This window comes from Hetaerina americana, unplaced genomic scaffold, assembly GCF_022747635.1.
Source record: "Hetaerina americana unplaced genomic scaffold, ioHetAmer1.1.p SCAF_5, whole genome shotgun sequence".
NCBI lineage: Eukaryota > Metazoa > Arthropoda > Insecta > Odonata > Calopterygidae > Hetaerina > Hetaerina americana.
Genome location: NW_027287095.1, coordinates 74,113,928 through 74,129,728, shown reverse-complemented (window position 1 = coordinate 74,129,728; position 15,801 = coordinate 74,113,928). Strand labels below are relative to the sequence as shown.

Here is a 15,801-nt window from a genome sequence, read left to right as displayed (position 1 = left end):
AAAAGTAAAGGTTACCGGTAGTATAGCACGTCGTGATAATGGCAACCCATCGTCAAATACAATAATCAACCCGAAGGTTGAGTTGATAGGTAACGGTGGAGCTCACCATGTTGGTGACCACACCCCTACGGTGTGTAAAATTCCTTTATGGTTTTTTCCCTGAACCTTCTGCGGTTTCCCAGGAAGATCTGGTCCCCAAAATATAGCACAGCTTAGGTTAACCCGAGGGTGTCCAATATCAGCAGGATTTGAAGCCGGGCCTTCCAGTCTGTTACCAAACGCGCAACCCACTTGGCTCCCACGCCCACCGGATTCACAAATGTATCTTCAAATTAAAGTCACCGAATAAACAAAATGAAATATAATTAAAAAAAGTTCATATTTGCTGAAAATTAGAGAAAATTAGTTTTGATGGACAAAAATAAAATGCATTAATGATCGCCGTTTCTACATGCAAAGTCTTTATAATACCACGAGCTAAAATTACCGCCATTTTAAAGTCGCATATTGTCACCATGTCCATTGTTGAGCGTCAAAGGCATGTCCTCGTATGAAGGCTGCAATAAACAGTACATCGTCAGCAGATAATGCCTTACCAAAATACAATCAAATCCTAATATCTTATCTTATATACTGTAATCTTATCTTATATATTACCAGGTGCTGTCATATGAAACTTCCGCACGAGAGAGTAAGGCGTTTCCACATTTTTTCATAATTTTCAGTGTTTATTTCTGTAACTGGAGAAAGAATCCCTAAAATCCATAATTATTTTAAACCAATGAACAAATTTTGTAAAACTGTCAAACCCTTGGAAAGCGGATTTTTTTAATGCACGTATTTAGTTGTAATTGTAATTAAGGATATTGTGTGGGTCTGAGTATCAATATGACCAGGCTGATAAAATGAGTGAAATACATGTAGGCTTTCAACGATGGCAAATACAAAACTAGTTCCAAAGAAACTGCGGGAGATGCCGCAACAGTAACTTCGAATGATTTTTACGCTCTGAAATTGTTGCACTACAAAACTAGTATTTCCGTTGTACAATTTGGGGCATAAAAATTTTAGAATTTTATGGTATAAGTGTATTTTTTCTTGTTGTTACATGTCATTTCTCTTAAGAGCACCACGTTTACCTCGAATTACTTGCAAAACTGGTATCCTGAAATCAACTCCCAAACGTCTTCTAGGCGACCCTTATTATATGGCATAAATGAATTGGTCGAAAAGAAAGCCTCGTCCACAACCCGGAAAAGTAAAAAGCATTAATTCTTGTAAAAGAATGCAGAAAAGGTAATTTTTACGCAAAAAAATGAATCTACTATCAGAATCTATCTTCTAATAAGAAAAAAGGCACTAATCCCTTTCAATTTAGTGGGTTCCATCACGAAAATTACTATGGGTTTTTATAAAAGCACACGTAGCCTCTATTCGTAATTTAACAGGCGTATTTGCCGGCCATGAGTTCGACCTAAAAGTCATTCACTGCGATAAAATCTTAGTCATTTTATACAATTTTTGAATGATGAATAGTTGTGATTGTATATTTCTTTCGGAAACCTTAAAAAAAACCTTGAAATTTTCCATATGGATTCAGTCAAGATTCTCTCAAATATTCCAAAACCTTTTTTGCATTTAAACTGGTTAACTAATACTCACTATAAGACACTATGCCAAATTAAAAAGAGTTCCAGTATTTAACTCCGACTTATAGTCCGCATTGGGGTAGTTTCTTTGCACCGTTGTTGCGCACCTGAAAGAGAAAAGCCAATTTCACTCGTTGAAATTTTTGGGTGCGACAACGATCTCTAAGCGTTAAAACATTAACGCAATTTTTGACGGTGCTTATGCGTGCTGGTACATCTTAATCATCCTGAGGATAAAGAAATACCTACGAAAAAATAGCCCATTACAAATATATATTATAACTAGAGGCTTAAAACTTCCGTGATCCCAACATAATAAGCAGCAACTCAAATCCATCACATTTACCCCTGACAGGAAACAAGGTTAAAACTTCTTCTAATAAATCTTTCTCTGGTATTTTCAAAGTGGTGTATCGTAGTGGTAATTGAGGTTCATCATAATGCACTTAAATATCGCTTAGCAACTATCTCATTTTTTCCAGTATGTATCAGTTTAAACTTCATTTGAGCTTATTGTCAAAGTATGTGGCATTAAATAGACTTATTTTGAAATGTCTCCAAGTATAATTAAGGTATAATATATTTGAGTAAAATAGGAATATACAGGGTTTGCTAGGGCTTCATGAGCTTTTGGATTACCGTATTTCTACGTCAAAATAATTTCATTTGTTCACATAGAGTATCATCTATGGAAAATTGGAGAAAGAAAAAAGTGCAATGAAATGAACTGGTAGCTTTTAAAAGATGTGTACTTTGAAAAGTATTCTATAATTAGTTATTCAACGTATTAATAAAAATAAATTATTAGGATTCACTTTATTATTGAGTTGAAAATCAGTCATATTACTAAACTACTACAAATTAAAATTCAGCTCTTTAAATTTCCATTGGCATTTCATTATAATAATTTGTAAATGTTTTTCTAGGTTTTTAGTTTACAGTTTTCTATTTTAGTTTCGTCATTCCTATTTCTCAATCCCCCCCACCTTCCCATGAGGTCACTACGCACAATCTGGGAGCCACCGGAGGAGGTATACAGTATATTAAAGACACGTCAGAGCATTTAAACAAGCTGTTTTCATAGTAAAAAATAATTTTGCATTAGGCATCGCGTGGAAGTAGTCTATATATGAATAGTTATCTCCCATAAACTGCATCTGTGCCATGAAAATTAAACGAAGTTTTTATTGGAGTTCGCAGAGGTGGAGTAGTTTTCCACCTGGATGTCGCAATATAGCCAATTTCATGTCTAATCTATTTCTACTGAAAACTGATCATAGGGACCGCTTCTCGGGGGAAAATGTTTTTAGCTATGCCAATAGTCCTTCCGCACTCATAGCATCACTTTGCGGTGGTTCACCCCACGCAGAGGGATGATGTAAGACAGATGAATTGGAATAGGGTGGATTATCCTAGTGCAGAGACAACCATCGTGAAAAGGGACTGCACCTTCGCGGGGGCGCTGGACACATTAACTCGCAAGCGATCGTGGTGCCTGGCAGTCGGAGAGAAACGCTCACCCGGACGCAGAATAGACTGAGATATGACTCCACCCCTCCTGCTCCCACACCCTCATTCCTCCCTGGGCAAACGGTTTGAGAGCTCTCGTGGAACCACACAGAGGACACGGTCGTGCCAAGAAGAAAGAAAGGCTAACGTGGGACGAATGGAAAAGACAGATAGACCAAGTCCTTTATTCGGGGAGAGATCGAGGGAATTGAGATCTGCCTTTCGCCATCATCCCATGCATCCTCAAAATATAAAGAGATATAATTGAAATGTATCCATAAATTAATTATTTTTTTAGAGTGGAGGTTGGTTGTATGACTGCAATCCACCTCTATATCCTATTCAATGCTAATTTTCTTACGCGCTAAAACTTCTTCACTTTTGCTCTTCTCTTTAATTGATGCGCACATCCGCTATTCTGCCGTATTTTTTCAGTCCTAAGACCTTAACTACAATAAATTTAAAGGAAGAAAAACGCCAATGACTGTAATAATGTTAACACTTAACTATGGAAACAATGGGGGATGCGCTGCAATTTACGGGGAAATAAATCCCTCGACAGAGATCCAACACAAATGTATCCACTCGTACAAATATATATATATATATATATATATATATATATATATATATATATATATCCACTCATACAAATATTGAAATAGTGAAAACCAATGATTACAAATTACTGACCCACTAAGCAGGGAACCCTGTGAAGACATTATTAGTAGGAAGACAACTAATATAAATATACAAACTCGTAATTCAAGTAAGAATGTATATATAAAGAAATACTACATAAACGGAAAATACTTTAAGACAAAGGAAAATGCGATGGGGAAGAAGTTACTCCAGAAAGTCACGTACAACTAATGGGAGGGGTAAACCTACAAAACTATAAAATATGAAGCAAAGATACACCAATATTTCAAAATAAATACTTTGATACACTATGAAAAAACTAACAAATCACGTAATATTAATGAAAATAAGAACACCATACACAATTATCAGTGTTGTAAAAAGTTGTAGCACTTAATTATGCGTAAAATAATGCATAGAAAAGGGAACATCTAAATGTTTGGATAATTAACATAAAAGAGTAATTAAAATGTAAAAATAAGTTAATAATGATGAATGTTTTCGTATTTCATTTGATTTTTATTTTCATATCGGTCATAGCGAGCTTATGACTGGTTTATTTTTCAACTAAGATTCTCTACTGAGCTATTGATACTTGTCATGCTTCCAGAAGCGATACGCGCATGAGACGTAAAGAAATACGGTGATTGCGAAGTACATGAGCTTTCTCTCCTTCCACCCGCTGATACATCGAACAATAAGTTCGGGCACATGTAACTAAGAGCCGCGAGATGTAACGTTCTCCTCTGCCGAGAATATGTCGAGCCTTCTCGAGTGGGCGTCAATGGCATTGACAGGTAGAAGAACGCGTACAGGGGGAGGGGTTGAGGAGAAGGAAGAGCCAATGGATGGAAAGGGAAGACTAATGGGGATGTAGGCTAAGATGGAGCATTTCGCGGAGGAGGGTGGATGTGGGAACGATTTGATTTGGAAGGTAAGTGGAGGGGACCCCTCTCCCTCGCTCCCAATCCGCACAAGGGCCGACAGAGACGTCCACACCCTCCTCTACCAGCCACCTCCTCCTCCTATGGCTCCCTCCGGGTCGAAAGAGAGGAGGGAACCTGTTCTCGGACATGGGAAGGTTCTCCCATTGCAAGAGCGTGCGGCACCGTGTGGGGTGTGTTCGAGGGGGGTCCGGTGGGGGGAAGGGTGGGTGGGGAGGATGTTTGGCAATCCTTGCCGGGCGGCCTCCGCCCCCGCCCCAAAAGCACCTCCCCCTCCTTGTTGGAGTCCCTCTAGCGGCGGAGGAGGTGGTAGTGGTACGCTGGCCACCCCCACTCCTTTTGGGTGGGACTCCTTTGCATCTCCGTCCTCGTAATTTCTCTCCTCACACATCCATCTCGCCCCCCTCGCTAGACCCACCCCATTCCAAAATCCCCACCTCGACCTCCCTCCCATCTCACTCGCCAGTGCACGAACGCTCTGCCAACAGAGTATTTAAGGGTTCAGACCCCTCGTCCAAGGCACCAGTCAGCTCTCTTCAAGCTTTGAAGTCACTTCGACAAAACACCCCACAAAACTCAACAATGGCATTCAAGGTAAGTCTGTGCAAAAACTTATCGTGATGTGGATGACGTGAGCTTGGCTAGAATCGTTCTCGGAGACCCCGCCGGTGTTAAATAGATCGAGTATGACCCGCTGATTGTAACTAGGAGAGAAAGGATTATCTGGGGTGGAATTTGAGAGGGATGGCATTTTCACCATTTTGGGTGTGTAAACTGAAAGACTTTTGGACTCAATTGGAACCTCAACTATTTTACTGCGCTTCTGATCCTCACAACCTAATTCCGAGATTTTTTCCTGGAAAAGGGATATAAATAGCTTTTTGATTGGAGGGATTGCACCATAAAGTTTGAATATAATTTGGTCTCAGATATTCTTTTGCCTGAAACAAATAGGGGGAAATTAATTGGGCTTAGCATGAGCAAAGACGTTAGTGTTAGGTAAGAGTAATAAAAGTTGCATTTAATCATAAAATATTATTTAAATCTAAACAACATAATAAATATTTTTCTATAATTTTATATTTCATCAAAAATGTTGGTTTAATGATCACTATTCTGATTGGCTCTCAAATATATGACACCGAAACACCGTATGTAATTGCTACGTTACAACCCATAAAAACATGTTTTCTTCTGGCATCCATCTTGAACTAACTGAAATTTTATTTGATATTCAAAGGAATAATATGATCAAGATACGGAACACCTCATAAAAGTGGGTTCAAAAAATACATATTTCTCAACCCCAAGCCATGGTGCTGGTTTTAAACTGCCAGATCCATTTCGGTGAAGCGTGCCCGAACAAATTGGAATATAAAATTGATACCAATCGATTAAAACCGCCAACTAAAGCCCGAAGCGGTAACTTGCGTGGAAAATTTCAATCTGCATTCAAAAAAAACCACTAATTTAGATTGATCGGTAGCACTATAACCGTTTCGTAAGCTCTTCTAGATGGGCTCAGTAAACGCTGCCTTGGAATACAAAGGAGACAAAATGAGATACGAAAGATATGCGTACTAAACGAGCTCATGGGATTAACGAGGTGAGATGAAAAGAAACGTTACAATAATAATTGGGAAACGAGAACGATGTACTGGGAAGATCTCTGGACATCGTATTGAATCGTAGTGAAGGTTTTTAATTTTTTCCCTAGCTTTCACTTGAGTTCAGGAGTTTGTGTAGCTTCGTAAAGGCATAACACACTCGAAATGTCAAATAAAATAGTTTTGTATACGCAAAACTGTGAATCGGTTTTATTCCTTTTTTTCATTCTCGTCTTCAACATATATTACTCTTAATGAGGCCAAACACCGAACGTTTCCAATGGAGACTTCAACACCCGAAAGTACTTGAATGAGAGCAAGTAGTATTTCTCCACATTGGGACGTTACTAATTAAGAGTGAAGTCTCCACGGTGATTGGCTGATGTTTGCTCATCGCAGTCGGTATCCCTCTGTTTCTTTACCACCCGCTAACCTCCGTTCAATTCCCGTTCACAGGTCGTCATCCTCGCCGCCCTCGTGGCCGTCGCCAACGCTGGATTCCTCGGCGCCCCCGCCGCCTACGGCTACGCCGCCCCCTCTGTGGCCGTCGCCACCCCCACCATCACCTCCCAGTCCCAGAACACCCTCAGGAGCTACGGCAACCTCGGCCAGGTGTCCACCTACACCAAGAGCATCGACACCCCCTTCTCCTCCGTCCGCAAGTCTGACGTCAGGGTGAGCAACGATGCCCTCGCCTACGCACCCGCCGCCTACCACGCACCCGCCGTCGCTGCCTACGCCGCACCCGCCGTCGCTGCCTACCACGCACCCGCCGTCGCCACCTACGCCGCCCCCGCCGTCGCCGCCTACCACGCCCCCGCCGCCGTCGCCGCCCCCGTCGTCGCTAAGGCCGGTCTCCTCGGCGTCGCCTACTCCGCCGCCCCCGCCGTCACCCACCTGTCCTTCGACGGATACGGTGTCCACTACGGATACTAAGAAGTTTATACGTCGTCAGAGCCTGAACCAGACTTCTTCCGCACCACTTTCCATCCACGTACCCTTCCTCGGACTTCCCGTCCGAGTCCTGTTTTTCTAGCAACTTTTTCCGCACTGTCCTGAGTTGGAACTTCACCCAACCTACTCATTATTTATATTATGCCGACGAATAAATTATTTTGACCGTTTTTCTGTTGTCTTCTTCACCAAAACCCAAAACCATAACTAATTGTTAAATCTCACTTCGTAACACCTCCTTGAAAGTATTGATCTTTTGACATCCATATACCGGAATGATACTGTTATTAGTAAAATATGTAGTGAAATATAAATACACAGTTACGAATCAAAATCTTGATATTCGTAATACATCTTCATCTACATCTACATAATACCCCGCAAGCCGCCTCAAGGGCGTGTGGCGGGGGGTGTAAGGTCACTCACCGTAAAATGGAATAATACCACTTGCAAAGCAACAACATGGAAAATTACACCCACAGCAGCGCACACACTCATGCAAAAATCCCTTCATCCAACACTCATGCAAACACATATGCCATAAATTAACAACAACTGCACCCCAGGACGACAGCCATCCCACAACACGCAAGCCAGAACACAACAAGCAAGAATGCGAAACACCAATACCACATGAACATGCACCTCAAAACACTCTACCCCCCGAGGATATAGGATATGTTGTCAATACATTGCCATCATTATAAATTTGTAGTCTTCGTAATTAAACTATCAAATGTATTTCCAACGGCGATGATGCAATTTAATTTTTAGACTGGTTTCATTTTTGATAAATTACAAAAATTTATTATTCTAAAAATTTATTATTCTAAAAATTGTGTTAAATTATTTTTTTATAAAATCAACAGATACTATCATCTATCAAATATGAGTAATATCTAGTCACCAAAACGAATAATATCCTTCTTAAATAATATACCATTTCGAGACTATGTAAATTATTTAAGGCGAGATATTTTGAGCGAAAAAAAGAAATGTTTTAATAGGCTTCATGGCTTTACATTATTATAGATGATAAAAAAGCTATACCTTTGCGCTATAAATAAATTTCCGTTTCATAGAATAGAATTTTATTCTATTCTATGATCCTGGGAACATGTGTAAATTATATACTGATTCAGAAGTCACGGCGTCACAATGTACCATGCCTAAGTAGTTACATGTAGAATGTGACCCTGGGTAAAATTGTAAAAATCTAATCATTGAAGAATTTTTTTCATAATTGTATATTTTTGTGGTCTCAGGTTCTCAGCCCATCTTTCTCTTTTAACTTTTGAACAACTCCTATTGTTTACAGTGTTTTTATAAACGGAAAGAAAATTTATCCTAATGCTATCCATTTTACTGAGAATAATTTCTAAGGGAAGTTTTCAAATTCTCATATCAGGTTCAATATGAGCTGCAGAATAACTGACCTAGTTATCAGTAATCTTACTTTTGGATTTAAAATTAAATAATATCCACATTCAGGAATTGATTTTTCTTTATCTAATCTGATTATATTAGAATTGTTTCCATGCAGAGAGGCCGTGACGTTGCTAGTATAAGCTCATGTAAAATTTTTCATCTCTTACATGTCATTGGCCTTACCCTTCAGACATCGTTCTTCAAAGAAATCGAGGTAAGTACCGCAACAGGAACTCTATCATAATCACTCGCTGTTTTTCTGGCATATGCGAGAGTTTGACACACATGAGCCTTGACTGGGATTTCAACCGAAATTTCTCGTTCAAGGGATTTTGGTTCCAATATATTTCGACAATAAGATCCGGGTACGGATCCCGACCTAGGAGAAAGATTTTTATACTGTAAAATTCTCGTATTTTTATTTCTTATCATGAAAGTTGATGCATCGGAAAAGAATTAAGTAGATTTTCCACATATCTAGACGGTGTAGAGAGCGTAAAAATCTTTCCGGTGATTTTCATCCGCAACAAAATGAAAATATTGGGTAAAATGATAACAAAACCTGGTTAATTCCTTTGTGATATTGAAGAGAGGCATTTATCAACTTTGTTTCGTCACAGGTTAATACACAAATAAACATTTTATCAATTTCGAGAACATATTTCCCTAATTGGCTGGTTGGTAACTTAGCAGTCAAGTTTCAGTGCTCATTTCCCAAAATTGAATAGTCAAGGGGATATATTAGCAATAAATATTTCTTTCTAACTTTGAATACAACGGCTCTTAACGTGAAGTCTAACATTTTTCATCAAAGTTAAGGTTATTAAGCATTGACATGGTGATGAAATTAATATTTATGTAAAATTTATTTTTGCATTTAGTTATTTTAAATTACATGCAATACTTCAACGTGGAGTCTTATATTTTCATACAATTAATCATGATATTTAAATTTTTTAAATGATATTTAAATTTCATAAAAATAATAGGTGTAGTTCCCTTACTAGATTTTCTCACTTCCATAGAATATTTCGTTCTCGTGTTTGAGTATATGACGCCTTTTTCCTAGCCCGTTCACCAAGCACAAGAAAACTAACTAATGGTAACGGCCCAATTCACTGAGTGGCGTAGCCGCCTTGCATCACGCCAGGAGAAATTATTTTCAAATAACGCGGAGTGGTAGAGAACGGGTCGATTTTATTCTATGCTAGAGGGTTTATTTTTTTAATCCTTACCTGTCAAGGAAGTCGCCTTACATCACATTTTGTGCTTCACAGGAGGTTGTTCCCTTTCGAATAGTAAGCACTCACTGTCGCTCAGCTGTTCACAAGCCGTTGATGTCGTCCACAGTGTGTGAGGTGGAGACTCTTTGCGGGTCTCATTTCTCCGCTTCGATCTGAAGGCGTTGATATCCGTCATCATTTCTCGGCCAACGTGTGTGTCTTTTTCACTGACCCCACTTGCGAGATGATGGTCGCGATCGAATACTATCGAAGCCCCATCGACTCGGCTCGAACCGCCGTCGAAAAAAGCGAAGCAATCAGCCACTCAGAGTGGCACACACTTGGTTAGCGCGATCTTCGCTTCGATAACTGAGGTTCAACGGTGAAAAGGAGAGCTCTCTTTGCGAACGCTCCTGACTCGTGTCTCGCGGAAATAGGTCATCGTCGGCGTCACTGCAGAAGACCACCGGGAGTGAGTGATGACGACTATTTTCTAATACGAAGCCAGGACAACTCGGAAGATGTAGAGAGCGATTGTACAAGGTGACTCGCAATAAGATGGCAATCTTTGGCAATGTTTCACACTCTATGAGATGTATTGACGTAATTTTCATTCCATCTCGATTTTCATTTCATTTTCTTCTGACAGATTCAGTTTTTCATCGGTCAATGCGATAATTATTTTAGCAATTTATCCAATTCATATCCGGTATTCGTCATTTTATTTTTATGGTGGCCCAATCAGTGAATATAGACCTTACAATATACTGCATTTCCAAAAAATTCATAGCAAATGAAAGTCATACTATAGGAGTTGTTAAAAAGTTAAAAGATATCTTTTGAAATTAGTTGTGTTACCTTTATAACAAGATTACGGGAGAAGGAAGGGAGCTTAAAACTCCAAAATTTCAGAAAAAGGCCCATGGTACGATAGAAATGTTAATACAGTCACCGAAAAAGCACTGATTTAATGAGCAGAGCTTCATGGCTGGGCATCAAATACCAAAGCTGAAAGAAGGGTCTAAGTTCACGGAATCGGTGCCAAGTGTACTGCAACGTTGTCAGAAATAGAGAACCAGTATATTATTCTTCCAAATGTGTGACAAATAATTTCCATGAGTTTTATGAAAACAGTGGTGATAGGAAAGCATTAACAGGTGACACAATCGTCGCTTCACTATTCATCTATGCTTTAGATATTTTTAAGACGTTCTGTTAAAGACCTGTAAAACGACCTTAGGTGTTTCGCAACACATTGTTGAGTGGGACTTGAGTGATGACACTACTGTTGCAGCCGACCGCGTCCGCCGTCCGTGGTGCGAATCCGGAGCTGTAGTGGACTCTCTTCCGGCAGAAATTCGGCCATTGCGAAGAAACGATGGCAAGACTCCCGAACCTTTCCCAATTGAAGTCCGACGTCAGACCGCGGAAAAATTCCTTCTTTCGATCATGTACCGGCCCACCTAGGTCACACCGGTGATGTTACGTGGTGGTTGCGCAATTCCGGGTGCGTCAAAAGACATCCACAGAAACCGATTTCGTTTCGCCGGTGGATTCCATGTCTTTGGAAGCTTGCCGAGAAAATAATGTAAAAAAGATATCAGGAGTGGAAGGCCGTCGGAATTTGGGGCGCGAGTGGAAAATACAAGTTTGAGGTTCAACTTCCTGAGTGATTACTGTAGTAAGGGCAGTGTGCGGGATCTTCATCTGCTCCGTCTTCTGCTCATTGGTTAATTTTTCACCGTGTATTTCAAAATTCATCATCATAGATCATTAACTTCGGGAGTGGTTCGTGGCATCCCTCAAAGCTATCTTGTTGTCGATAAATCATTTCTCCATAGTTCTTTATGATGACGTCCATCGTTTGCCCCTCGGAGTCCATTCTGGCCTTTCTCTATGATCCCTTCCTTTTATGGCTCCATTCATAATGGCCTTGAGTAGACTACTGTGTTCATATCTGTATCCAATCAGTTTTTCTATCACATTGTTCGGTGCCACCAAGAGATATCTCCACCTAATTTTCACAGGATTTCTTTATCATTCTCGCAGTTCATCAAATTCATTTTCATCTTCCTTCACCGTCATCACTTTTCCATTAACTCTAGTCTTCTTGTCCACGTTGTTTTTAACGTCCACGCCTAATCAAAATGAAAATATGTATTTCAGTTTGTCTGAAACTTTATTTAATGCCAGTATTGCGCTTTTCAACCACCTCTTTAAATAGAAATCAATCGCTTTGCGCTACTTTGCGTATTTATTTACTCGTCGCTCTTTTATTAATATTGCCTAAGTGATAAAAACAGTTTTAACTGTTGAACTGTATCATTCTCTAAGCTTATTTCTGAATCGTGTTCCTTATTTCGATTACAGACTCATCTTCAGTGTTACATTTATTTCTAGTGCTTCACAATCTCTATCTCCAAATCGGTCCTTATCTTTGTAAAGCTTTTCCCCTCAGACTTTCGGTAAGACAGACAATATTCGTACACCACTCTTTTCCTTTTCTTTTTCACATTTGTTGCTTTATTCTAAAATATATTAAAAGGGTTTATGCAACAAAAAAGTAGTGACGGAATTAATATTTTTTCCTAAATGACTAAGGTCTTAAAAGTTAATACCACACTATGGCGGGAGATCCCAGGGCTTATACGCTCTCTAATGCAATAATTAAGACTTACAATGAGCATTATCTTTTATAATGTAACAATTTGCAAAAACGGTGAAATTTAGTAAAAACTATTAGTAATTATATATTCTCTTCCCTATTAATCAAAAGATAGTATACTTGTAAAATGATACCTCTATCAATTCAACGCTTTGTTAAAAAAATAATTTTATAATGTGAATAGGACGTAAAATATATGACTCATGCATTGAATTGAGTCCAAAATTTTACACCAAAAAACACAGCCCAGTTACGAACACATGTTCGAGTTCTTGAGATGCCGACATCCATGGCGCCAGTATGGAGTCACTGGATATTTCGGTGACGCATATGATTCTTAGGGATCGATTCTCAGGTAAATGCATACCTCACGTCCATATCAGCATAGCATTAGATTCTGGGAGGCATGCGATATATTTCAACGTCCCATCCATCACATACATGAATGGCTGGTGCCCTAACACGCCTTTTTGGCCGCCTCCAGGTATTGTGTAGATGTAAAATCGACGGGGCTATTGCTGTATGCGTTAAAATTGTCTATTACAGGAGATCTAAGGTAGCATAATAAGGTAAAATATCTTTTCAAATCCATCAGCAACTGGATTCGAAACCAGGCTGACCTCGTCCAGGCAGCTCACTATTTGTGGAAACATCCGATTCAATCCTTTCCAGCCGATGCCGAGGATGAGACAAGGATAGGTCGCCGGGTGGGCGTTACTCGTTCGCATGTTCCTTGACATAGGTCACTTATCGGGGTGTGCCTGCTACACCGTGTGGGGAAAGAAGGAATTTCATAATATGGGGTCAATCATGAGTTAAACCATGTAATTTTTCACCATTTTTCAGGGAACTACCTCCTCATAAACGGGTTTTGGTAATTTTTGAATGAACACGCAAAAAAGTCGTTCTATCCATTACCATTAAAGAACTTGATTCGAATTGTTTTGAACACGACAATAACTTTATACATGACAGCATACATGAACCAACAGGTATGTCTAAGATTCTCCTAAGTATGCTGAATCCATGTCGTGAAAATGTATTTTGCTAAAGAAAATACGAATTTCCGAATACTCATTATTTGAAAGTTCCACGAATTAACGGCCAAGGCCAATTTTATTTTTAACCCCCTTTTATGTATCCTTTATGTAGCTTCTTTACTATCTATGTTTTTCTCTTCAAATGAGGAAAACTGACGTATTTTCTTAAATTTTATTTGAAGCGAATAAATTTTCAAAAATGTAAATGCTAGCGACAACGTTGAACTAATATCAGCCTTTCATCTTCCAAATACTATGTATAAATCTTTTGATAGCATTAATGAATTTATCAAGATACCTTAAGTGGATATTGGTCTTCATTTGCCAAAGGGGGGGAACTTTTCGATGAAATAATATTAGAATTGGGAAAAACTAATGAGTATATTGAACAAAATAGGAATAGATTGGAGGGACAGGAGGCTAATCCGCAACCTGTACATGTCTCAGACTGCTCAGGTACGAGTGGGGAACCGGGAGTCCGGATGGGCAGGGCTAGGAAGAGGTGTAAGGCAGGGTTGCCCATTATCACCGTTGCTGTTCAACCTGTATGCAGAGGAAATGATTAAAGAGGCATGGGAAGAACTGGAGGTAGGAATGAAAGTGGGCAGGGAATCCGTAAAATCAGTTAGGTTTGCTGATGACCAAGCTTTAGTTTGTCAGTCAGCCAAGGGGTTGCAAGCATTGCTGAGTGAATTGGAAATTCAGTGCGACAGGTATGAGATGAGAATCAATATTAATAAAATAAAGGTTATGCGATTTTCTAGAAAGAAAAAGGCTAAGCTAAACATTAAAATAGGAGGGCAAAAACTAGAGCAGGTAGAACAGTTTACGTATCGCGGAAGTGTTTTGGACCACACGGTCAAAATAGTAGGGACGTAAGGAGAAGAATTTCGCTAGGCAAAGAGGGTTTCACAAGGAGGAGGGAGTTGATGACAGGGATGTTGAATAAGGATGTTAAGAAAAGACTCGTAAAAACTTTGATATGGAGCGTGGCTATGTACGGCGTGGAAACGTGGTCATTGAAGCAGGAGGATAGACGTAGACTGGAGGCTTTTGAAATGTGGGTGTGGAGACGAATGGAGAAGGTGAAATGAACAGGGAAGAAAACAAATGAGGAAGTACTTGGTATGGTGGGCGAAGAGAGGGGTTTGTTGGGAGCAATCCTATGGATGCAGGAAAAGTGGATGAAGGTTGGTATTGACCGGCAGTGGGATGTTGAAGACTGTAATAGAGGGGAGAATGTTAGGCAAACGAGGAAAGGGAAGGATCAGGATAGGGATGTTGGATGGGATGAAGGGAGGAAGAAAGTACTCAGAGCTGAAGAGGGACCTGATATAGAGTAGGATGTTGTGTATTGCTAGGGGTCACAAATTATTTAATTAGTAATTATGTCCATCCAAAAACCTACCTTAACCGGTAGATTACCTAATAATAATAATAATAATTATATATATATATATATATATATATATATATATATATATATATATATATATATAACCCATTTCAAATTAATACTTACGTAAGGACTGACAAAATCTATAGAAAAGCATATTTCGCTGTATACACTTAGAGCAAATTCTTTGGACACATTTCATTAGTTGGCAGACTAATAATATAAACGATATGTATACAATTTTATTTGATTTACTAAGATATACTTATTTGTGGAATGCTCGCTCGGAAATTTTGGCAACTCTCAAAAGTCACGGTAAATTATTAAAACCATAGCAACTTACAAAAATTACCTCGTAAATTTTCAAAACAACTCTGAACCTCAATTAAAATATATCCTTCTAGGTCCTCGCATATAAAAACATGCCTTTGGGCAAAGCCATATCTGGTCCCGCCACGCGTCTCAGATTGCTCGCATTTTTGGTTGAGATTTCCAGCTCAGAAAGTCAAAGACACCCGATATGAGACTTTAGGCACAGCTTGTCTTGAATAAATTTCTCCCCCCTGAGGATTGTTAATTGAATATAATTTAGTGGAATGATGTAATTAATGGACGATAACCACTCCAAAGTTGCACGTTAAATCAACACTTTATACTTCTTAAAAATTGTTCTTGTACAACCGCTATTTGAGAGAGAAATAAAAAAATGAATAGATTGGAATGAATGGGCAAAAATGTAGAAAG

The 15,801-nt window shown here is 39.2% G+C and overlaps 1 protein-coding gene across 1 annotated transcript in view; it reads left to right on the top strand.

Moving 5' to 3' along the window:
* The first annotated feature begins 5,287 nt into the window (after positions 1–5,287).
* The window catches only part of LOC139694110 (pupal cuticle protein G1A-like), a 39,984-nt gene continuing 29,470 nt past the window's right edge, over positions 5,288–15,801 (top strand). The window contains exons 1-2 of the mRNA XM_071592539.1: positions 5,288–5,338; positions 6,808–7,282. Of these exons, the coding sequence (XP_071448640.1) occupies positions 5,327–5,338; positions 6,808–7,282 (487 nt within the window). The 5' untranslated portion in view covers positions 5,288–5,326. The remainder of the gene's footprint in view (positions 5,339–6,807; positions 7,283–15,801) is intronic.